This window comes from Pelodiscus sinensis, chromosome 10 (genome assembly GCF_049634645.1).
Source record: "Pelodiscus sinensis isolate JC-2024 chromosome 10, ASM4963464v1, whole genome shotgun sequence".
NCBI classification, from domain to species: domain Eukaryota; kingdom Metazoa; phylum Chordata; order Testudines; family Trionychidae; genus Pelodiscus; species Pelodiscus sinensis.
The window spans coordinates 48,549,137-48,570,111 of NC_134720.1; the positions used below are offsets into that span (position 1 = coordinate 48,549,137).

The 20,975-nt window shown below is 62.5% G+C and overlaps 1 protein-coding gene and 3 non-coding genes across 17 annotated transcripts in view; all 4 read right to left on the reverse strand.

The window, feature by feature from the left end:
- Positions 1–4,739: 4,739 nt before the first annotated feature.
- EIF4G1 (eukaryotic translation initiation factor 4 gamma 1) overlaps positions 4,740–20,975 on the reverse strand; it is a 42,846-nt gene continuing 26,610 nt past the window's right edge. For 8 of the 14 annotated variants that reach the window (XM_075938087.1, XM_075938092.1, XM_075938086.1 and 5 more), the window contains 24 exons: positions 19,417–20,295; positions 19,034–19,122; positions 18,513–18,708; positions 17,550–17,704; positions 14,830–14,949; positions 14,394–14,567; positions 14,042–14,239; positions 13,640–13,786; positions 13,301–13,537; positions 12,823–12,927; positions 12,192–12,348; positions 11,730–11,830; positions 10,980–11,082; positions 10,763–10,865; positions 10,014–10,258; positions 9,139–9,254; positions 8,255–8,427; positions 7,935–8,060; positions 7,767–7,848; positions 7,232–7,330; positions 6,939–7,073; positions 6,716–6,797; positions 5,848–5,988; positions 4,740–5,624 (listed from right to left, as the gene is read on the reverse strand). In XM_075938087.1, the coding sequence (XP_075794202.1) occupies positions 5,443–5,624; positions 5,848–5,988; positions 6,716–6,797; positions 6,939–7,073; positions 7,232–7,330; positions 7,767–7,848; positions 7,935–8,060; positions 8,255–8,427; positions 9,139–9,254; positions 10,014–10,258; positions 10,763–10,865; positions 10,980–11,082; positions 11,730–11,830; positions 12,192–12,348; positions 12,823–12,927; positions 13,301–13,537; positions 13,640–13,786; positions 14,042–14,239; positions 14,394–14,567; positions 14,830–14,949; positions 17,550–17,704; positions 18,513–18,708; positions 19,034–19,122; positions 19,417–20,295 (4,145 nt within the window). In that variant the 3' untranslated portion in view covers positions 4,740–5,442. The remainder of the gene's footprint in view (positions 5,625–5,847; positions 5,989–6,715; positions 6,798–6,938; positions 7,074–7,231; positions 7,331–7,766; positions 7,849–7,934; positions 8,061–8,254; positions 8,428–9,138; positions 9,255–10,013; positions 10,259–10,762; positions 10,866–10,979; positions 11,083–11,729; positions 11,831–12,191; positions 12,349–12,822; positions 12,928–13,300; positions 13,538–13,639; positions 13,787–14,041; positions 14,240–14,393; positions 14,568–14,829; positions 14,950–17,549; positions 17,705–18,512; positions 18,709–19,033; positions 19,123–19,416; positions 20,296–20,975) is intronic. The other 6 variants (XM_075938093.1, XM_075938099.1, XM_075938098.1 and 3 more) reach the window with 4 other exon arrangements.
- On the reverse strand, positions 14,714–14,789 carry LOC112543938 (small nucleolar RNA SNORD66). Its single transcript, XR_003087231.1, has one exon. It is a non-coding gene; the product is annotated as a small nucleolar RNA SNORD66 (small nucleolar RNA).
- On the reverse strand, positions 18,388–18,464 carry LOC112543939 (small nucleolar RNA SNORD66). Its single transcript, XR_003087232.1, has one exon. It is a non-coding gene; the product is annotated as a small nucleolar RNA SNORD66 (small nucleolar RNA).
- On the reverse strand, positions 18,879–18,955 carry LOC112543933 (small nucleolar RNA SNORD66). The gene has a single exon (XR_003087226.1). It is a non-coding gene; the product is annotated as a small nucleolar RNA SNORD66 (small nucleolar RNA).

Here is a 20,975-nt window from a genome sequence, read left to right on the forward strand (position 1 = left end):
GGGGTCACGGTGAAGCTGAGAAGCCAGGCACCACGGGGCCCATGCTCCTCCCAGGAGGGACCCGTGACACCAATCTTCTCTCTCCCTGCAGGCGGACAGGTCCCGGTCCCAGCCAGCGACTGACATCCCGCTGGAGTCCGCTCCGGGAGAAACAGCCCGGGGGGCGGACTCAGGCCCTGTGCTTCCCAGCTGGCCTAGGCTCTCCACAGCCGTCTGCATGCCCACAGCCCTCCCTGGGTGTCAGCCCCCCAGGGCTGCAGGAAAGCCATTACCCCCGGCCCCTCCTTGACCCCCTTTCCCGGCTCTGAGCCGCTGGGCCAGGGAATGGAGGAGAGCTGTGGCCTGGCGCCCGGCTCCCCCCAGCGGGCAGCAGGGGAGGTGCAGCCAGGCAGGGCAGGACCCACGGTGCCGTCTGGCGGCGAGCGCGCTGCCCCATAGCTCTCCTCGCCCAGCCGCCTGTTGATTTGAAAGGGCCCCAGCCTGGAGCATATTCCACCACCCCGTCACTTCGCCCCTCCTCCATAGCACCGGGCCCCACGCCGCACGGCCATGCCAGACCCCCGAGTTCCAACCCCCACAGGAGAGGCCTTCCCTGCCCCCCACGCCCGCCGCTGCTCAAGCGCCTGGGGCATCTTGGGGAACGGGCCTGTAGCCACCGAGGGAAGGGCCCCATGTCGCCTTGGCAATGGGGGGGCCGCTCTGCAGGGGGTTGCAGAATCCCCTTAGGCCCCTCGCCCGCTCCCTTGGTCTGCGCGCGACATGCAGCCGCAGCTGATGCCACCTGCCCCAGGGAAGAGGGCCCTTGCCCTCTCTGGAGCACAGCCCCCCACCGCCAGGCTGGCTGCAAGGCCCACACCTCCCCCACCGCCAGGACCCAGCCTCAGCAGCTCTAAGCAGGGCTCAGCCGGTGGTGCCGTTCAGCACTCGGGCTGGGGCAGGGAAGAGCCCCAGCTCTTACAGCGCCTACGCTGGGACACGGTGCCCCATGGCCGCCCCCTTGGGGGCTGTAGGCCAGCGTGACCGTGAGGGGGCTGCGCCTCGGAGCGCTGCTCCAGCAAGAGACGGCCTGGGGCAGGCTCTTTAAAAAAGCGGGGTGGGAGAGGAGGGGCGGAGCAGGATCGGACCAGGTAGGGGCCAACCCTCAGGCCCAGCCACACCACGCCCGGCGTCCAGGCTGGCAGCTCCCAGGCCGGCACAGACGGTCGGGGCCAGCAGCAGCGGGGAGGCTGTTCCCAGCTCCCATGGCATCGCGCTGCCTCCGAGGCTCCTTTGCTCCAGCCCCAGCATGGTGCAGGCTGTGCAGTGCTGATTGCTTTAGGCTGGGCACGGGCTCAGGAACTCCTCTGGGACAGCCGAGAGCCATACGGGCTGCTTGGGCATCGAAACCCAGAACAGGACAGATGCATAGGAGCACTGGGGGGGAGGGGCGCCACACCCTGGGGGCCAGCTCCCTGCCAAGCCCAGCAGCCCTGCCTCTTGGGGGGCAGGGGATAGTATAGACTGAGTATTTGCCCTACCCCCTCCAAAAGGTTCGAACTGGAGCCTGCCAAGAGGTGGGGCAGCTGGGATGAAGCACCTCCAGCAGCCAGGGACGGGGTACAGGGGAGCTGTGGAAGGGGGGGCAGACAGCCAACTGGAAAAGAGGATGGGGGGGCCCTACAGCTCCTGCTAACGAGGGACAGGAGGCATCCTGCAGCCACCTCGTCCTCACTGCCCTTGCCCGGAGCACAAGGCAGCCCTGTCAACACTCTGCCCAGCAGCACGGGTGGGAACACCTCTGACCTCTCCCTCTGCAGCAGGATGGGGCCTGATGCACCCCAAGAGGCACCGGGCCAGTAGGTCGGGCACCGGAAAGCAACAGCCCCGCCTTGGCTTCCCTGGGAAATCCTTCACCCAGGTGCCCCAACCCGTCCCCGGGCAGGGCCCTGCTGTGGGCACGCCCTGAGTCCCGGCCAGAGGGGGCGCTGGAGCAGAGACGCTGCTGCCAGGCGCACAGGGGTGGGGGAAGGCAGCTTGTTCCTCTGTATGACACCTGCTTCTTGCGGGATGCTCGCTGGCTGCAGATGCTGGGCTGCAGCCCCACCCAGGCTCAGAGCTCCCCTTAGCCCATGCTGGATCCTGCTGCAGCCACCCAGCTTGTCTGGGGCTCATAAAAGCAGCATCTTTCACCCCTCTGCCGGTCACTGAGGGAAGGGGAAGGGGGAGACTGCATGAGAATTTGGACAAGGGCTCCAAATCATTTCTCCCCTCCTGTGGCACACTTGCAGCCAGTGCCCCGAATGCTACCCCAGCCTCGGCCCACGAGCCGGTCCCAGCCGCTGCAGCCAGCCACCCTGCCTTACGCCCTGCAAAGGGAGCCCTCCCCGCTGCCCAGAGCGACTCATGGCAGGTATCCCATCCCACAGCCCTGCCAGGCTCGCCCCCCGGGACGAGTGGCGCCCGAGCCCCCGCTGCACCCAGGCTAACAGCACTGGTGACCTGGAAGAGGGGCTCAGAGCAAGCAGCCTCCCCCCCCACGTGCAACACGGGGGCACAGCTGTCACGCTGATGGCCACGTGCCCAGAGCAGCACACTGCTGCCGTGCAGGTAGGGCTGGGACAGGCAGCATGGCAAAGGCAGCCCATGCTCACCCTCGTAACACGGATGGTCCAGCACACGCTACATGCCACACAACCAGGCAGACTTCCCCAACATGTGACACGTGTGCAAGGACCAGCCCTGTAGGGCCTCGGCCACAGCCTGGGCTCCCAGGTATTACTGCCGGCATGGCGCAATGCTTCACCCCAGGCCAGCCCTGCCCCTCCCCTGCAGCCTGACACCAGAGCCCCACTCAGGGCAGGCACTGGGGGAAGGGGTCCGAGGGACACAGGGAGGATGGGAGAGCGCTGGGCTCCACTCCAATCCCCAGCGGAACGCAGCAGGGACCCCAGGAGCTATGTCCCCCTAGCAGAGAGGCAGAGGAAGCCCCAGCAGATAGTGAGGACACCACCGCACTAGGAGGTAAGGACACCCACCCCAACTGTGCGGAAGGGTCTGCCCCCTCCCCAAGGGCCCAGTCCTGCTCTTGGGAGCTGGCACCGCTCGTGTGGGCACCAGGCCTGCCTTTGCTGGGAAGTAGAGCTGCCTGGCTGGCATGTCCGTCTCAGGCTGCAAAGGTGCCAGACTACCACACCCAGGCCCGTCAGCCTGCTGCCTGGCTCAGCCCCCACCCCAGCCCTCCACTGAGACACTAAGCAGCTCCTCCAGGGCTAATACAAACCAATCCCAGTTCAAAGCAGCAGCCAAAAATGCCCCCCCTTTTCCAGTTTCCCTGCACATGGCACCCTGCACCCAGGCAGGCTCCATACCTGCCCCCATGCTGCTCCCCTACCCCAGAGTGGGCAGTTATGGCTCTGCAGCCAACATGAGATGAGGGACAGCCATGCCAGCCACCTGCCGGCCAGGGACCGGCCTCCATAGCTCATTTCACACCAGACAACGAAACCCAGGGACTTGCTCTCTCCCAAGCAGGTCATGTTCTCTGTTCCCTGAGCCCGCCAGCGTCCCGGCCCAGGCCCCGATGGGCGCTGGCACCCGTAGGGTCTCCCCACCCCCTTGGCAGCAAGCCCCCACCCCCTGGCAGCAAGCGCCCAGCCAGGGTGAACAGGGAAGAGGCAGAGCAATCTCACCCTGCCTGTCCTTGGGGCTACTCCATGGGGCTCCCAAAAAGCCACTGAGGGGCCTTTGCCCAGCCATGCCAAGGTGCAGCCCCCCAGCTCAGTGCCCCCTCCCCCCTGCAATACACCACAGAGGCCTCAGGGGGCAGCAGAGCCAGGCCCAGTGGCTACAAGCCACACCCAATTCAGGAGGAGTATGGCACCATGGGCAAGGGGGGGGGTCGTCTCTCGCTACCTCCCCAGGCAATGGAAGGGGGGCTGCAGCCAGCCAAAGCCCTGGGTTCAATACCGCGGTTGGGGGGGGGGGAGAGAAGAGGAGACATTTAACACCTGCTATCACCAGGTCAGACTAGACATGCAAATTAGCTCTCTGGGCCTTACACTAGGGGTCTAACAATCCATCCACCTCGGCTCTGCCCCACCCTCACCCACAGGGGCCCTGCAGCTTGGAGGGCAGGAGCCCAGTCGATGTAGCCCCTCCCCAGGGCTGGTGCAGCTGACTCTCCCAAACACGCAGGCCTTCTGGACTGTATTCCCTCCCGTCCCTCCTGCCACCTCCCTGCCCCACAGTAAAACCAAGGGTCAGTCCTTTGGGGACCCAGGCTCCCCGCAGGCAGCACCTGCCCCGCAGCTCATGATCTTCGCTGGACTTCCGGGCCGTGTTCAGATTCCTGGATCTCCCTCCAGAGCGGACCGGCGAGGGCTTCTCCTTCGACTTCTGCGGCGCTGGTGACAGCTTGGGATCCTCAAGTCAGCCCAGAGCGATGGTGATAGAGCCACACCGCAGCCTTCACCCCCTCCAGGGCTTTCTGGCAGCACCAGCTCCGGGCACTCTGACGCGCCCACTTCCTAGCTGGCCCAGAGGCGCCGAGCCTGGAGCCACTCTCAGGGCAGTGCTGCAGGGCTGGGGCAGCAGACCCGGCCAGGGAGTCCTCGCAGACAGGCCAGGATCCGAGAGCGGCACACGCGGCGTTTTTTAGCAATGTTCTTTTATTTCCAGTTTAAGGTGAAAAGATGCCTTTAAATCTTCAATTAAATACTCCATAAAGAAAAGCAAAAAAAAATTATTTACAAATTCACGTGACCGGTAATTGAATCCTTGTTTTAATAATTACGCGTGCGGCTCGTTAACATCTGGCGCTCTATAAATACAGGGGATGCAGATGAAGCCACCGCTCGCTAGCTCGCACAATTGTGGCCTTAAACGTGGGGGGGAAGGAGCTGTAGAGCCGGCCCCAGGGGAGGCTCGCCTGGCACAGAGGGGCTGGGATCCCTGCCCGGAACGGCCCCAGCAGCTCCCAAGCCGATCTCAGAGATGGGAGATTTGGGGGGAGGGGGCTGAAATGATTTTTTTGAAAATAAAAAACCATCCGGCAGGTTTGTGGAGCAGGCTGTGATCCGGGGACGGGAGAGCGGGAGAGCAAAGTCCTGTCCCCAAACCAAAGGTAATAAGTTTATATATATATAATCTCTCTATATTTCAGCAATAAATGGGGGGAGGAGACAGCCCCCAACAGACATGAGTTTCTGGTGCTTTGCACCCTGCAGAGTTTGGCCCCGTCACTGCCATGAATCCGGGTCCCTGCGCTGGGGCTGGGCAGAGCCCCGACAGCATGCCTGCCTCCTTCAGCATCAATTTATTATCATCAGACACAAACCAATACAGGCCTCGAAAACAAAACAAAAGGAAAAGGAGGGAGTCCAGGAGGCAGGGCAGCTCCCCGCGGCCTCTATGCAACCGAGTCCAGACCTCAGAGAGGCCAGCGGGGCCCTGGCCCCGTGCTCCTCAGTTGTTGTCCGACTCGTCCTCCGCTTCTCGCAGCCAGGTGAAGAAGGCTGTCACTGACTTGAGGGCCACCCCCTTGCCCTGCTGCTCGGCCGGGTCCTTGCTCGACTCCCACTTGTAGAAGGCTTCCTCCTTGATGACGTCCTCGTCGTACAAGGCATCAAAGAACATTCGGAGGAGGTCTGCGGGGAGGGCGAGAGAGGGGGGGATCAGAGGGACATGGGAATAACCCCCCGGCCACTCCCGCTGCGCACAAGCCACGGCCCCAGCACGTGACCATCAGTGGGACGAGGCCTGGAATGGAGGAGCTGTGACTTCCCCCATCACGCCCCTCCCTCCCACCTCCCGGGAGTCACCAGCCCTCTGGGAGCCAGCGGCTGGGGCCCTGGCCAGCCGGACACTCACTTGGCGGCTGATCCAGCTTCACCACGAGGGCCTGTAAGGCGTACAGCGCCTGCAGCTCCTTCTGCTCCTCGTTCACGTACTTCTGCAGCAGCTTGGCCCGGCTTTTGATCACCGCTGTGTCCACCCGGTAAGGGTTCTCGACTGCGGGGGAAGGAGAGCGAGTGAGAGAGGTGGGAGGGCAGCCACAGACTGGCCAAGGGCCCCAGATCCTGCCCTAGCCCAGGGCACAGCAGGTGGGAAACACACTAGGGATGTTAAATTGCAAGTAACTAATTGAGTCAATGCACTTGGCATGGACTGTTCCATTAGCCGAGGGCTGTTGCTACACTTCGAAGGCAAACGCGCCCCATGGAGCCCGGAGTTAGCTGGGGACTCCCCCGCTGGCCCTGGGCTCCATGCGGCCCTACCCCTTTGAAACGCCACGGGGAGCCTGGCATCAGGTGCCGCACAGAGTTGGGGGACAGCAGGGGAGTCCCCAGGCTCCATACAGCGCTGCCCCGTAGAAACGCCACTCGATGCCTGAGGACCCCTCAGCTGGCCCCGGGCTGCAGGCAGTGTTTTAAAGCGGCAATGCCGCGAGGAACCCGGGGTCATGCCCCAAGCGCCACACAACGCTGCTGCTTTGAAGTGCCCCCTCCTTGTCCCCGCCTTGCTGCCTCTTTGATAGAGGAAGCAACCAGTCGACTGTCCAATAAGCACTTGCTTAGCGGGTAATCCATTCCCGTACTGTGGGTTTTAGGGATGCAAAGGACAAAGGGCCGAGGAATGGGATCCCCACTGCATCAACCCCTCCCATCCCAGGACTCAGGCTGGTTGAGGTCACCCGAGGGGAAGCCGGCCCGGCAGGACAAGCCCCCTTCCTACTCACAGACAATGGCCGAATGGCACACGGACGTCATCAGGGCTCTGACGAAGACGGTGGAGGAGACCTGCTGCTCGCTCAGGTTGGCCTGGTGGGGGGAGAGCACATCAGAGCGGTCCCCGGGCCAGAGGTAGCTCCAGCCAATGCTCCTGCTGCCTCCCTCCTGACCTGGGGCCCCCTCATGTCCCGCCCCTTCCAGCACCCCCTACCGGGGAGGCAGCGCCCTCACCTCGATCCAGTCGTATATTCTTTGGTTGTTAGAGTTCTCTTTCAGCAGCTTCTCCATCTGCTTGCACAGCTCCTCGGCCGTCAGCTCCTTGCGGCTGGGCATGTCCGAGCTGTCCCCCATGGTGTACTCCACTTTCTGAGGGCAGGAGAAGCCAGTGAGGGGAAGGAGGGAGCTGCGCCCTGCGGGGTCCTCCAGCACCCAGAGCTCCAGTCGCAGCTGCCTCCAGGCCGCCAGAGCCCCTGCCCTGAGCACCTCCCCTCCCCCAGTCCTGGAGAGGCTCCAGCCCCGCTCACCTGCTCCGTGACAAACTTGTTCACATCCTGGTCCTCGGGCAGGAACTCCTTCCAGCTCAGGCCTCCCTCTCTCCACAGCGTCCCTGCCTTCTTGTGGCTCTGCAAGGGGCAGGGAAAGGGGGGGGGGGGGGCTCTCCTGTTGTCAGGCTTCCCAGGCAGACTCACGCGGGGAGGCAGGGCAGGGCAAGTCCGGGCTGGCTGGAGGGGGCGGCCACAGACCCTCAAGCTCCTCCTGCGACCGCAGCAGCAAGCGCCTCCCCGCACGGCACGGATCGGGGCTGCGCGGCTGGGCCAGGCTCAGAGCCTGCCCTTGCTCACCCAGCTGGGCTTCCTCCAAGCCCAAATCCCTGCAGCGGCAGAGCAGGGGCTGGGAGCTGGAGGGCCGGGGCTGAGGGGAATCAAGGCCATGCCCCAGAGCCGGACAGGGAGGGCGGGATGGGGGCCACGCCACCAGCCCACGAGTGACCCCAGCCCTCCCCGCTCGAGGCCCCCGTTGGCAGGGTCAGGCAGGGAGCGGTGCGGGGGCATCACTTACCATTCCCTTGCACAGCAGCCCCAGGATCTCCAGCAGGAGGGTGCTGGCCTTGCCAATGGGCACCAGGGGCTTGGCAATCTCTCTGCAGGGCACAAAGACACGGGTCAGCTCCTCCTCGGGCAGCCAGCCGCGCCCCAGGGAGCAGGGCCCGCCAGGCGAGCGGCTCACCTGAACAGCTCCTCCATGGCGATGCCCCCCTCCCGCAGGATGGGGGTGATCAGCTCAGCCAGGTAGAGCCAGATGTGCGGGATGTCGATCTCCATGTCCTCCGCGATCTCCAGGATCTCGTGCACCCTGAGGGCAGCAGAGGGCGGCGGGTCAGAGCCCAGGGCTGGCAGCCGGGGTGTCTGCAGACAGGCCGCCCGCAGGGGAGCAAATCCCACCCCCAGGCCTCGCCCTAGGAAGGACAGAGCTCCAAGCCCCTTCCCTCGCCAGGTCCCAGGCATGGCCGGGCTTAGCCCCCCGCTGGGCCGCAGGGGCCCCCTTACCCTTTGTAGTACTGCTCCTTGGAGAGGGAGCCTGCCTTCACCATCTGGTACAGCAGCAGCCCCATGTGTTCGCGGGCGATCATGCTCCTCTCCAGGGTCGACTCGATGCCGTTCCGCACGAAGACGTAGAGCTGGGAGGGGCAGCTCAGCTCCTGCACGCACTGCAGCGCCTCCTGCAGGGGAAAGGGGGCTCAGCACGGCCCTGGCCCCTCCCACCCACCCCGCAGCGCCTCCTGCAGGGGAAAGGGGGCTCCGCACGGCCCTGGCCCCTCCCACCCACCCCGCAGCGCCTCCTGCAGGGGAAAGGGGGCTCAGCACGGCCCTGGCCCCTCCCACCCACCCCGCAGCGCCTCCTGCAGGGGAAAGGGGGCTCCGCACAGCCCTGGCCCTCCCACCCACCCCGCAGCGCCTCCTGCAGGGGAAAGGGGGCTCAGCATGGCCCTGGCCCCTCCCACCCACCCCGCAGCGCCTCCTGCAGGGGAAAGGGGGCTCCGCACAGCCCTGGCCCCTCCCACCCACCCCGCAGCGCCTCCTGCAGGGGAAAGGGGGCTCCGCACAGCCCTGGCCCCTCCCACCCACCCCACAGCGCCTCCTGCAGGGGAAGGGGGCTCAGCATGGCCCTGGCCCCTCCCACCCACCCCACAGCACCTCCTGCAGGAGAAAGGGGGCTCAGCACGGCCAGTGTCTGTCTCATGCACACTGCAGCGCCTGGGGAGCCTGGCTCAGCTCAGCTGGACCCCAGCAAAGGGCTGATGGCTCCAGCCCTGCCCCGCCCCATCCACCCCAATTGTCAGAGGAAGGATCCTGGTCACTTGTAATTCTGCAGCCAGCTTGACAGGGGCACAGGGCCCGGGCTGCCCCTGCCTCCCCCGCCCCGGTCTCACCTTCATGTCGTTGATATGCAGGTACTCTTCAATGATAGCCTTGGATTTCTTCTCCAGCTCCTCCTCCGACAGCGCTGTTTTGGGCGGGGCAGCAGGGGGCGCTGGCTCTCGCTTCACTGTGGGGAGGGAAGGATCCTATCACAGGCCTGGGCAAAATACGGCCCTCGGGCTGGACCCAGCCTGCCAAGCCACCGCATCCGGGCCTGCAGACGCAGCGGGGAGCCCCTGGCAGGCTCCTCGCTTCCTCGGCCACCCACACGCTGCCGAGAAAGGCGGCTGCTTTTCAACACTCAGCCGGGGTGGGGGAACTTCAGGCACTGCCCCGCCCCCCAACACAATCCAGCCAATGGGAGCTGCCTGTTTGAACGACAGGCATCCACGAAGCACCATGCCCTAGTTATCCACACAGGCACTGGGCTGAGCCCCCTTCCCCTTGCAGCCTGACTGGGGCAAGCACAGAAGCTGCCTGGGAAACATCCCGGGCTGATGGCAGGGGTTCACCCATGTAAGTCTCCCCGCCAGAGCCTGCCTCTGGCAACCCAGCCCCTCTCTCCCACTACCCTCTGCCTCCCTACTCTCCATACCCAAACCCTCTGCTCCCCTCCTACACCCAGATCCAACACCCCACTCCCTCGCTCCAGGTCACAACCCCCCCCTGCCCTTCGTCACAACCCAAACCCCTACATCCCAGTCCAGTGCCCCAAGCCACAACCGCCTCCTTCGTCCAAACTCCCTCCCAGACCCCATGCTCCCTTCTGCACCCAACCTCCACCTCCATCAATATCATGGAAGAGTGGGACCCTCCACTGCTTCCCAAAATCTCCGAGTGCCCTCCTCACCCACCACCCCCTGTCCCATCCCAGCCGACTCCTCACCTGGCTCCCTGCTCCGGTCCCGCTCCTCCGTCATGCTGGACACCTTCCGGACAGCCTCCTGGGCACCCTGCCTCTCGCGCTCCCGGCTCCTGTCCTCGGTCTCCTTGCTGTAGCTCCTCTTGGTGATGGGGGGCCTGTTCCTGTCTGCCCGCTCCCCCCTGTCGGGGCGCTCCAAGCGGTCTCCCCTTTCCAAGCGGTCCCCTCGCTCTCCGGCCTTCTCCGACCGATCCCGGCTGGAGCTGCCCCTGGGGGAGCGGCAGAGTAGGTGAAACACCCCCAAGTACACGAGTGCCCCCCAAGCCACCTCTGGGCTCCCACACGCCCAGCTCTCCAGGGGCTTAACGCCTTGCCCCTTCTCTGCAGGCGTGAGCACCTTCTCCTCAGCAGCACCTGCGTCATTGGGGGGGCCAGCTGGAAGCGCCCCGGCTCTGCTGCTCCGATTTTCGTGGCACTGCCTGAAACGCTGTATCACCCAGGGCCTGGTACGGAGAGCAGCACTCCACACCCCCAGCCCACGGCTGAGCGAGGGGCAGCTACAGGGTTAGGGGCTGTGCCCTGCTTCCGCAATACCTCCCCACACCGCTCACGCCTGCGATCGGCTGGCGCTGGGGCAAGCTCCTTCCCCCCACTGTTAGGGACCAAGGGGCTGCCCCGGTGCCCATGCAGCCGCCCCACGCCCGGGCACCGCGGGAGGTCCCCCAGCACGCGCTCGCCAGGCCGCAACAGGGCTCGTGGCCGGCGCGACTCACCTCTGCACCACCCGCCGGGAATCCAGGCTCTCCGCAGGCGTCGACTGCTGCAGGGCCGAGAAGCGATTCAAGGTGCTGGTGGCCGGCCGGCTGGCGTCAGCAGCTGGGCACAGAGCAGAAGAGTCAGAGCCCGGTGCACGCAGCGCGCCCCTCGGAGACAGACTGCCCGGGCGCCCCCCCTTTCCCGCCACAGCGCTGGCAAGCACTGCCCATGTACCTGACTCGGCAGGCTTGGCACCGGATCCTCCGCTGCTGCCCTTCCCCCAGCTCAGACGCCCACCAGGTGCAAAGAGCTGATTACTGGAGTCAATTGATCCAGGCTGCACAGAGAGAAACCCACAGGGAGCTGGCGTGAGTTGGTTCCTGTCTAGCCCTGCCCCCGTGGAAGGGAGCTGGCAGACGCTGGGGAGGGTCCACGCCAGCACACGGGCAAAGGCCTTGCAAACAGCATCCCCCCCCCGAGCCAGGCTCCCAGGTCCTTCTGGGTCATAATGCCCAGGAGCTCCTGGTGCCCACAGGCAGGAGCCCACATGCCCCAAATCAAGCTGGCCCTAGATCCTGCAGCAAAGCCTCCAGACTGGGCACTGCTGTAATCAATTGGCAGCAGCTGCTCAATAGTCTTTATCCCTGGCTCCGTGCACTCAGCTCTCGTGGGGAAGCAGCCGACACCAAAGGGTGCGGGGGAGCTGGAGCTCCCTGCCAAGGTGATCCCCAACAAAACAGTGAACGCTGGCATTCAAATGCGCCACCGTCAGGTTTCAGAGTTAACCCCCCCCCCCCCCTTGGGATGAACAGGGCGAGTCACCGTCTCCTGGCTGCGACAACTGCCCTGGTTGCACGCGGGCAGTTTTCAAAGCTCTGCCACCATAAGGACTAGGGCCATTGACAGGAAACGCGAGACGGGAGCTCGGCTCTGTGGCTGCGGAGAGCTGCCGTCCGCAGGACACCCTCCCTTCACCACACTCACCTTTGTGATCTTGGTTATCCGGCTGGTGTCAATTGGCCGGTTGCCCTTGCTGATTGGGACGGTGTTCCAGCCGTCGTCGGCAACCTGGCTCCCTCGCCCACCTGCATGGGGACAGACAGGATCTCACTGCAGGTGCCTGCCCCGGTTCCAGCACCATGGAGCCCTACAGACCCTCCCCCAGCACTCACAGGGCAGAGCCAGGGTCCTTCAGCTCGCCAGGCACCTCTTGGACTAGGCTTCACAGTTCCCAGGCATACAGGCCACCCCCCAGCAGGCGTGAGGACTATCAGCCACCACCACGAGCTTCTGGAGGGCATGGGGAGAGTCCTTCCAACTGGCCTGTACATGTCACAGGCCTGGGGACAGCAGGCTCACAAGCCCCAAAGCCCCAGCATTCGGCCCAGTCTGCCCGTACCCCCGGCCGGGCGCATGGGCCCACAGCAAGTTGTTCCAGGATCTCACCTCCAGACGAGGAGCCGGGAGGCCCTCTCCTCTTGTCCTGCTTCGACATGAGCTGCTGCACTTTGATGTGCTCCCGGTGCTCCTCCATCTCCGCCTCCTTGTGGATCTGGTCGATGGTTTTAGGGCCCAGGTCCCCTCGCCGCGGCACCCAGCTATTCTGCAAAGGGCATGGGGGGAAGCAGGGATTACAGTGGCTGTAGGAGGGGGAAGGGCCCGGCAGGGCCTGATGGGGCAAGTTGCTGGTATGGGATTCTCCGGCATCCCACCAGGGGCTCACTCTACACAGACACGGCTCCAAACAGCTGCTGGAGGGAGTCTCAGCCACGACCCAGTGGGCTACGCTCACCACACAGGACCCCAGCAATGGGGTCACGGTACAGACGTGCCTTCAGCTATCAGGAAGGAGGCAGGGCACACCCCTTACCCGGCAGTGTCATGTCTGTCTCTAATGGGCAAGGGAGTCACCCCTGGATCTGGGAGTAGGGGCGAGGTAGGTTCTTTACCCAGCAAGGCCAAGCCCCCATCTATCCTGAGGACATCGGGGCGGGGCTGGCACCCCCCTGCCCAGGTACAGACGTATCTTACCCAGTAGGGTCATGCCCACCTATCCGGGGCCACGCTGGCACCTTACCCGCCTGAGGTCAATCACATCCTGCAGCATGAAGCGAATTCGAGACGACGTTTTCTTCTCCTTAATGATCTTCTCCATCTGGTTGAAATACTGATCCATCCTGGGCTGTGGGAGGGGAGACAGCATCGTCCGTCACCACCACGCTCTCCCCACGCCTGGCTGCTGCGTGCCAGGCCCCACAGCTCACCCCCCCGGGCTGCGAGCGCAGCGCCCCACACCAGCCCACCGCCTGGGGACTCGTGGAGAGCACCCAGGGGAAGTGGGGAGCCATTCAGGCTGGAGAGGCCCCATTGTTCACAGACCCCTCTGCCACTCCCACTGCCCACCCCTCAGCAGCCCCACACAAGCCCCCGAGCCCTCTCCTGACCCCTCCCATAGGCAGCATCTGCACCCTGCCTGCAATGGGGTTGCCCTTCGGTGCCAAGCTGCTCCGGCACTCCCGAGCAGGCCCAGGGCAGGGAAGCTGGGCCACAGGTACCTTGGCCTTCTCGAAGTCCAGGTCCTTGCCAATGGTGGTGAGCAGGCGGCAGAGGCATTCGAGCGACTCCTCGTCATGGTTCTTGAGCAGCTTCACCACGCAGTCGTGCATGATGGCCTCCGTCAGCATCTTCAGCTTGAAGAGCTCCCCGATGAACTTGATGTTGCCCAAGGAGCGCCGCCGGGCCTTGTCCCGCGCATCGTCCAGCTCCTCCTTCAGCCGAGTCTTCTCCTCCGACTGAGGGGAGAGGAGCGGGGTTTACAGAGGAGAGCCAAATCCCGCCGGCCCCCCTCCCAATGGGACGGCGCTCGCCCCCCACCCCGGGAACAGGCCACTCACCGTGGCCACGTCATCCATCTCCTTCTGCTTCTTCTCAAAGATCTCGTCGTCGTCCTTGTCCTTCTCAAACTCCTTCTGGCAGCGGTTCAGCAGCAGCTTGCGGAAGTTCACGGTCACCGCCGGCTTGTCAGTCGTGGGGACTTTCAGCTGCAGGGAGGGACAGGAGCAGAGATGAGGGTGGGTGACCAACCAGCCCGGCATCCTCAGCCAACACGGGGACAGCTGTCAGCTCTGTCCGAACCAGCAGGGCCAGGACTCCTGGGTTCCATCCCCAGCTCTGGTGCCTCAGTGTCCCCACCTGGAAGACGCGGGTCCCTGCTCCACAAAAGCACTAAGAAGCTTTGATCTCTGTGGCGGGACGGTGCCAAGGCCTCGGAGGAGCTGAGCCCTCAGGGCACTCACCCCCATAAGGCAACGGCACATGTTGGCGTAGGCAACGGAGAAGTTTGGCTCAGAGATGGCCTTCTCGAAGATGAGGTCAATGACGCCCTTGAGCCGTTCCTCGGTGTCGATGGACAGCTCCGTGACCTGCTTCATCAGCTGCTGGAACATCTGCGGCGTCAGCTTGTTCAGGATGCTGCGCACGCGCCGGAACAGGTCCTGCAGGGACGTCGCAGATACAGTCAGACACACCCGACAATACCCGTCCCCAGCGGCTGCCTCGCTCCCCCATGGGGCACGGTGGCCCAGACGCTCGCCACGGGCCACCTGGCGCAAAGCCCAGCCAGGTGGCGCCGCACAAGCACCTCCCTACCTGCGTCTTGATGTTGTCGGGATCCTCCTCCTCGGCAGCCCGCTTGCTGGTGGGCTTCCAGGCCTTCTCGGCCTTGTTGAGTTTGATGTCCTCGTTCAGGGAGACTGTGGCGATGATCTTCCGGGGCTCTTTCCTCTGGCTCTGCTGCGAGCGGCGGGGCCCCAGGCCTGCAGGCTGAGGAGAAGGAAGGGGAGACGTCAGGGCTTTCCTTCCCACTCCCCATGGGCCGCTCTCAGGCAGACCTGGGGCCTCCCGGCTGGACCACCTCCCAGGGAAGAACGAGCCAGTTGGGCTAACGGCCCCGGCACAAACTCCTGGGCCTGCTCAGATCCTCAGTTCCATCACGGAGCATCAGTGGCCCAGACACGATGGCACAAACAAGAGATCATCATGCAGGCGAGTGGGGCGGAGGCTGGTGCCCCGCGGAAGCACTTACCGGGCCCCGGTTGCCCATGGATGGACGGCCCAGGTTGGCAAAGGAAGGGGTGAAGTCGGGGCCGCAGTTCATCCCGCTCAGGCGGATGGGGTCCAGCGGTCGCAGCGGCGTTTTATTCACCTGCAAGGGAAAAGGGGGCAAACCCACTGAGGATCCCAACTGGGGGCTGAAGGAAGGGTCAGACCCCACTAGCAACACCCTTAGTATACCCCATGGAGGAGGGTCACAGGGCTGGGGTCTGACATCTGCTCATGCACCCAAACGGCTCAGGCCACACAGCTTGCTGGTGCGCCCAGCCAGGGAACTGGAAACCGCTGGATCACACTCCCATAAGAGACAGACCAAAGGGCCGTCTAGCCCAGCGTCCTGTCTGCTGGCAGCGGCCCATGCCAGGTGCCCCAGGAGTGAACAGAACAGGGAATTATCAAGTGATCCATTCCATCACCCATTCCCAACCTCTGATAAACAGGCTAGGGACATTATCCCTGCTCATCCCGGCTAATAGCCACTGATGGACCTATCTTCCATGAATTTATTTAACTCTTCATTGAACTCTATTTTCTTGACCTTCACAACATCCTCTAGCAAGGAGTTCCACAGATTAACTGTGTATCATGTGAAGAAATGTTTCCTTTTGTTTGTTTTAAACCTGCTACCTATTAATTTCATTTCGTGACCCCTAGTTCTTGTGTTAGGAGTAAAAAACATTTTCCTTATTTATTTTTCCACACCAGTCATGATTTTATAAACCTCTATCATATCCCCCCTTAGTTGCCTTTTCCAAGCTGAAAAGTCCCAGTCTTATTCATCTGTCATATGGCAGCTATTCCAGACCCATAAGAACGGCCGTACTGGGTCAGACCAAAGGTCCATCCAGCCCAGTATCCTGTCTACCGACAGTGGCCACTGCCAGGCGCCCCAGAGAGAGCGAATCAAACAGGTAATGATCCAGTGATCTCTCTCCTGCAATCCATCTCCACCCTCTGACAGACAGATGCTGGGGACACCATTACTTACCCATCCTGGCTAATTGCCATTAATGGACTTAACCTCCATGAATTTATCCAGTTCTCTTTTAACCCCTGTTAATAGTCCTAGCCTTCACAACCTCCTTAGGCAAGGAGTTCCACAGATTGGCTATGAGCTGTGTGAAGAACTTCCTTTTATTTGTTTTAAACCTGCTACCCATTAATTGCATTTGGTGGCCCCTAGTTCTTATATTATGGGAACAAGAAAATAACTTTTCCTTATTCACTTTCTCCACACCCCTCATGATTTTATAGACCTCTATCATATCCCTCCTTAGTCTCCTCTTTTCCAGGCTGAAAAGTCCCCGTCTCTTTAATCTCTCCTCATATGGGACCCGTTCCAAACCCCTAATCATTTCTCTGAACCTTTTCTAATGTCAGTATAATATTTTTTGAGATGAGGAGACCACATCTGTACTCAGTATTCCAGATGTGAGCAACCACGGATTTATAGAAGGGCAATAAGATATTCTCCGTCTTATTTTCTATCCCTTTTTTAATGATTCCTAACATCCTGTTTGCTTTTTTGACTGCTGCTGCACACTGAGTGGACGTCTTCAGAGAACTATCCACGATGACTCCAAGATCTCTTTCTTGATTAGTTGTAGCTAAATTAGCCCCTATCATATTATATGTCTAGTTGGGATTATTTTTCCCAACGTGCGTTACTTTACATTTATCCACATTAACAGGGCTCGACAAACTATAGAATCTACTCGCCCGTGGCGAGATCTCAGCCGCGTGCCCTGTTTACCGGCGGCGTGTGCGTGTGCAATATGGCTCTTGCGCATGCGCAGTGTGGGGCTGGCGAGCAGCTTTCGCCATTTGACAAGCCCTGCACATTAAATTTCATTTGCCATTTTGTTGCCCAATCACTTACTTTAGTGAGATCTTTTTGAAGTTCTTCACAGTCTGCTTTGGTCTTAACTACCTCGAGCAGTTTAGTATCGTCTGCAAAATTTGCCACCTCACTGTTTACCCCCAATCCTTTCTGTTGGCCTTTTCTGAACCTTTTCCAACTCCAAAATGAGGCCACCACATCTGTACACAGCATTCCAGATGTGAGCATACCCTGGATTTATACAGAGGCAGTCTGGTATTTTCTGTCTTATTCTCAATTCCTTTCTTCGCGATTCCCAACCGTCTGTTCACGTTTTTCACGGCTGGATGTTTTCAGAGAACTCTCCACAATGACTCCAAGATCTCTCTCTCTTTCTGGTAACTAGTTTATTCCCCGTCGTGATATATGGATAACTGGGCTTGTTCCTCAATGCACGTTCGCGCTGAGAAACGCCAAGTGTCTCCCACAGCAAGGAGAGAAGACACGGACAGGGCAACACTGAGGGAGAGCACCTCTGGCATGGCTCAGCTGAAGAGCTGCTGTGCTCTATACAACGCCCCAGACAGGGTCAGCAACAGGCTGTCCGCTCCAGACCGGGCACTACAACTTCCAGCTGCCCAAGGGCAAGGCATGCACCGGATGACTCCAGAGCAGCTCCTTGGCCACAGCTGGCTCAGGGGTACCTGTCCCATGCCAAGTGCCCATCCCCATCCCGGACTACTTGGGTCTCATGTTCTGGCCATAGCAAAGCCCACAGCGACCAAGCACAGAAGGAAGTGCTGTCAGCCGCCTTTGCCCATTTGGTAACACGCAAACACCCGCGGAAGAAGCCAACGCCTGTAGGTCCTCACCAGTCTGGTGGTGGCACTGACCTTGTCCAGCACCACATCGCTGATCTGGGGCAGCCCCTCGGGTTTCTGCATGCTGGCGAAGATGAACTGGAAGCCCAGCAGGAACTCCCGGTCGTATTGCTTCTTCTCCTCGGGGTTCAGTGGCTTCCATTGTTCTGGGGCGGAGGAAAGGAGAGCGCCCTGAAACGTGCCCCCACCAGCCACAACCCACACCAGGGGGGCATCGCAAGGCGGGAAGAAGGGGCAGGGAAGTGGCACGGCAGGGCAGGCGGAGAAGCGCAGCCCCACACCACAGGCAGTGAGCGATACTGGCCCCAGGCGCTCCCTGCAGGGGGGAGGAAGACACCGCCAGCCTCTATCCACCACCCTCGTGCAAGGTGGGAGGTCACGCGCAGGCAGCCCACAGTGGCAGACGCAGACCCGGCACGCGGCTCCACAGCAGGGCAGCCAGCAGGCAAAGCGTGCAGGCAGGCCCCAGAGCATGCTGGGAGCTGCAGCGAGCAAAAGGCAAAGGCAGTTGCCAGCCCTTCAGCTCCTGGCACGCTGCTAACACCCCTCCCGGACGCGAAGGGCTGCGTCCCCCCGCAGGGTCCAGCCCAGCAGTTGAGGCCTGGGGCCGCTGCCCTCCAGTGCCCCCTGGGCTAGCGGGAGGCGAAGGATCTGCCCCCTGCCCTCCCCGTTCCAGTGCGCGCTGGGTGCGAGTGGGCCCGGCTGCGGTCGAGTCTCCGCAGAAGCCGGCGCGCCGGGACAGCGACCCCGGGGAAGTGAAAGCCAAGAGCAGCGAAACGCAGAGAGGCAGCCGGCGCGCGCTCCCAGCCCCCCACCAGTGGGCCCCCGCCTGCTCAGATCCTCAGTCCCATCACAGAGCGTCAGTGGCCCAGACACGATGGCTCAGAGCGGATGTCATCACAGGAGGCCAGGCCGACCCGAGCGCAAGGAGGAAGCAGTAAGCAGGACACCTACTTTGGCTGAAGGAAGGCTCACCTTCCTTGTACTGGTACTTCTGATCCGCCGCCTTGACCTTGTCCGGATCCAGCTTGTCCTCCTTCTCCTCCCAGGTCTCCTCTGTCTCCTCCTGGGGGCAGGCGGGGGCAGGCGCCTTGGACTCAGGGGCTGGGGGCTTGTTCTCCACCTCGGCGGCACCATCGCTGCTCTGAGACTGCCAACAAAAGGGAGACGACGTGAGGGAGAACCCAGCCTGAGCCTCCCCAGACCCTGGAGCCACATTCAGGCGACTGCATCCCATAGCAAACAGCTCCCAGCGAGAGGGGGCACTAGGCACCCCACTGGCCCTGCTGGGGGCGGCCCCAGAACCCGGACTCCCTGCTGCAGATCAGATCCTCAGTCCCATCACGGTGCATCAGTGGCCCAGACACGATGGCACTAACAAGAGCTCATCACGCGAGGCAGCAGTTTGGGGGGGGGGGGTGAGGGGGGAAGGAGAGACGCAGCGCCCACACCGTCCCAGAGGGCCACGCACCCACCTCCTTAAAGGCATCCAGCAGGTCGCCCACGGCTTCCTTCTTGTTGAACTCCTTCATTTTCCGCTTTTTCTTTGGCACCGACACAGCTACTGGAGGGAAGAGGTGAGCAACTGAGACCCCCACACCTGCCCCGGCCACCCCCCCGCCATCCTGAGCCCCTCCCCCTGCACTGCAGGGAGATTCTCTTGCTATGCCGGAGCCCTGGCCCGGGCCCACCCCACGCTGGCTGGCTCCCCGAGGCGCCGCAAGGGACCCCACGCACCGTGAGGCACCGTGTCCCCACCAGCACTACCCGCCAGAAGGCAGCGGGCCCTAGACAGGACCTTGCTTCCTGCTCCCACAGCCGTCTCCTTAGCCCAGGGCACCCTGCCCCAGCTCCCCACCTTGAGTGACCGCCTCTGAGCTCTGGGATAGAGGCGCCTCACACTGGGAAATCTGCTCCTGTGCCTCCAGGGGCTCTTCGCACTCCTCCTCTTCCTCCAGCTCCGGCTCTGGCTCCGGCTCCTCCTCCTCCTCCTCCGCAGGGGGCGAGGCCGGGACAGCCAGCTCCTCTGCCTTAACCTCCTCGGGCTCCGAGATGGGGCTGACATCCGACTCCGGCTGCTCCTCTGCTTCGTTAGCCTCCTGCTGGCCAGGCACCTCCAGCCCGTTGGGCAGTACCAGCTCCTCGGGCTGGGCAATGGGAGACTCCATGTCCGGCTCTGGCTGGCACGTGGGCGGCTCGGCCACCGGCTCCGGCGTTTCCTCCAAGACTCCGTTGGAGTCAACAGCAGCCTCGCTGGAGGCCTCTTCCAGGGAGGGTGGGGGGCTGGGGGAGGCAGCAGGCTTGGCTGGCAGCTCCTCCTCTAGGGGCGCATCCTCGGGGGGTGCCAGCTCCATTGGCACCATCTCCACTGGCACCTCCTCCTCCTCCTCCTCCTGTGTCTCTATCAGCAATGGCTGGGCCGGGGGTGCCAGGACAGGGCTGGCAGCTGCCTCCTCCTGGGGCTCTGTGTCCAAGGCAGGGGGTTCCTCGGGCTGCTCCATGCCCCCTGGCACTGTAGTGGTGTCTCTAAGAGGTTCGTGTGTGTCTGCAGGAGCCTCAGGCAGCTCCGTTTTAGTGTCCACTTGCACTGGGCTCTCCATCGGCACCAGCGTCACGTCGGCCAGCAGCACGGGCTCCACCTCGGCGATCAGGGGAGGCGGGGGAGATGGGGATGCTGATTTACTTGGCTCTAAGGAGGCAGGTTTACTTACAACCGGGACAGGCTTTGGCCGGTCATCTGCCAAGAAAGGAGACGGGGCGTTAGCGGTGCCTCTCCAGGCCGATTCCAGGGAGGGGGGGCACACGGGCCAAAGGATCCCAGGAGAGAGGGGGAAGGTGGGCCGGGGGGCTAGTGGATGCCAGCTGGCTGCCAAGAGGAGGGAAGGGCTCAGGGTCACAGAGGAAGCCAAGGGAGCATGACTGGGTGAGGCAGCCAGGGGGAGGTGCAGGAAGAGATGGGAGGACGCAGCAGCGAGGAGGAGGGGCTGGAAGAGCAGAGAGCAAATGTCTATGAAGGCGAAGGAGGGTCCTGCCCAAACAGGAGCCAGGAGGTTGCAGCACATAAGGGAGACCAGGCATCAAGCGGCGGAGCTGCTAACCAACACACCCGCAGACACGGGGCTGCAGCACCGACCGGGCACGGGAGTGGAGCTGGGAATCACAAAACAGGAATTCAGTGCCAGGTCAGCGCACAAGAGCTGCCACACCAGGTCAGACCATGGGCCGCTATGCCCTGCAATCTGCCTGCAACGGTCACCTGCCCCACAGCTTCTGAGGAGTGCACAGCACAGAGCCATTACAGGCTGACATTCATTTTCCTCACGTACTTCTGATGACTAGGGTTCAGAGTCACCCAGAGCATGAGGCTGCTACTCTGACCATCCTAGTGAATAGCCACAGACAAACCTATCCTCTAGT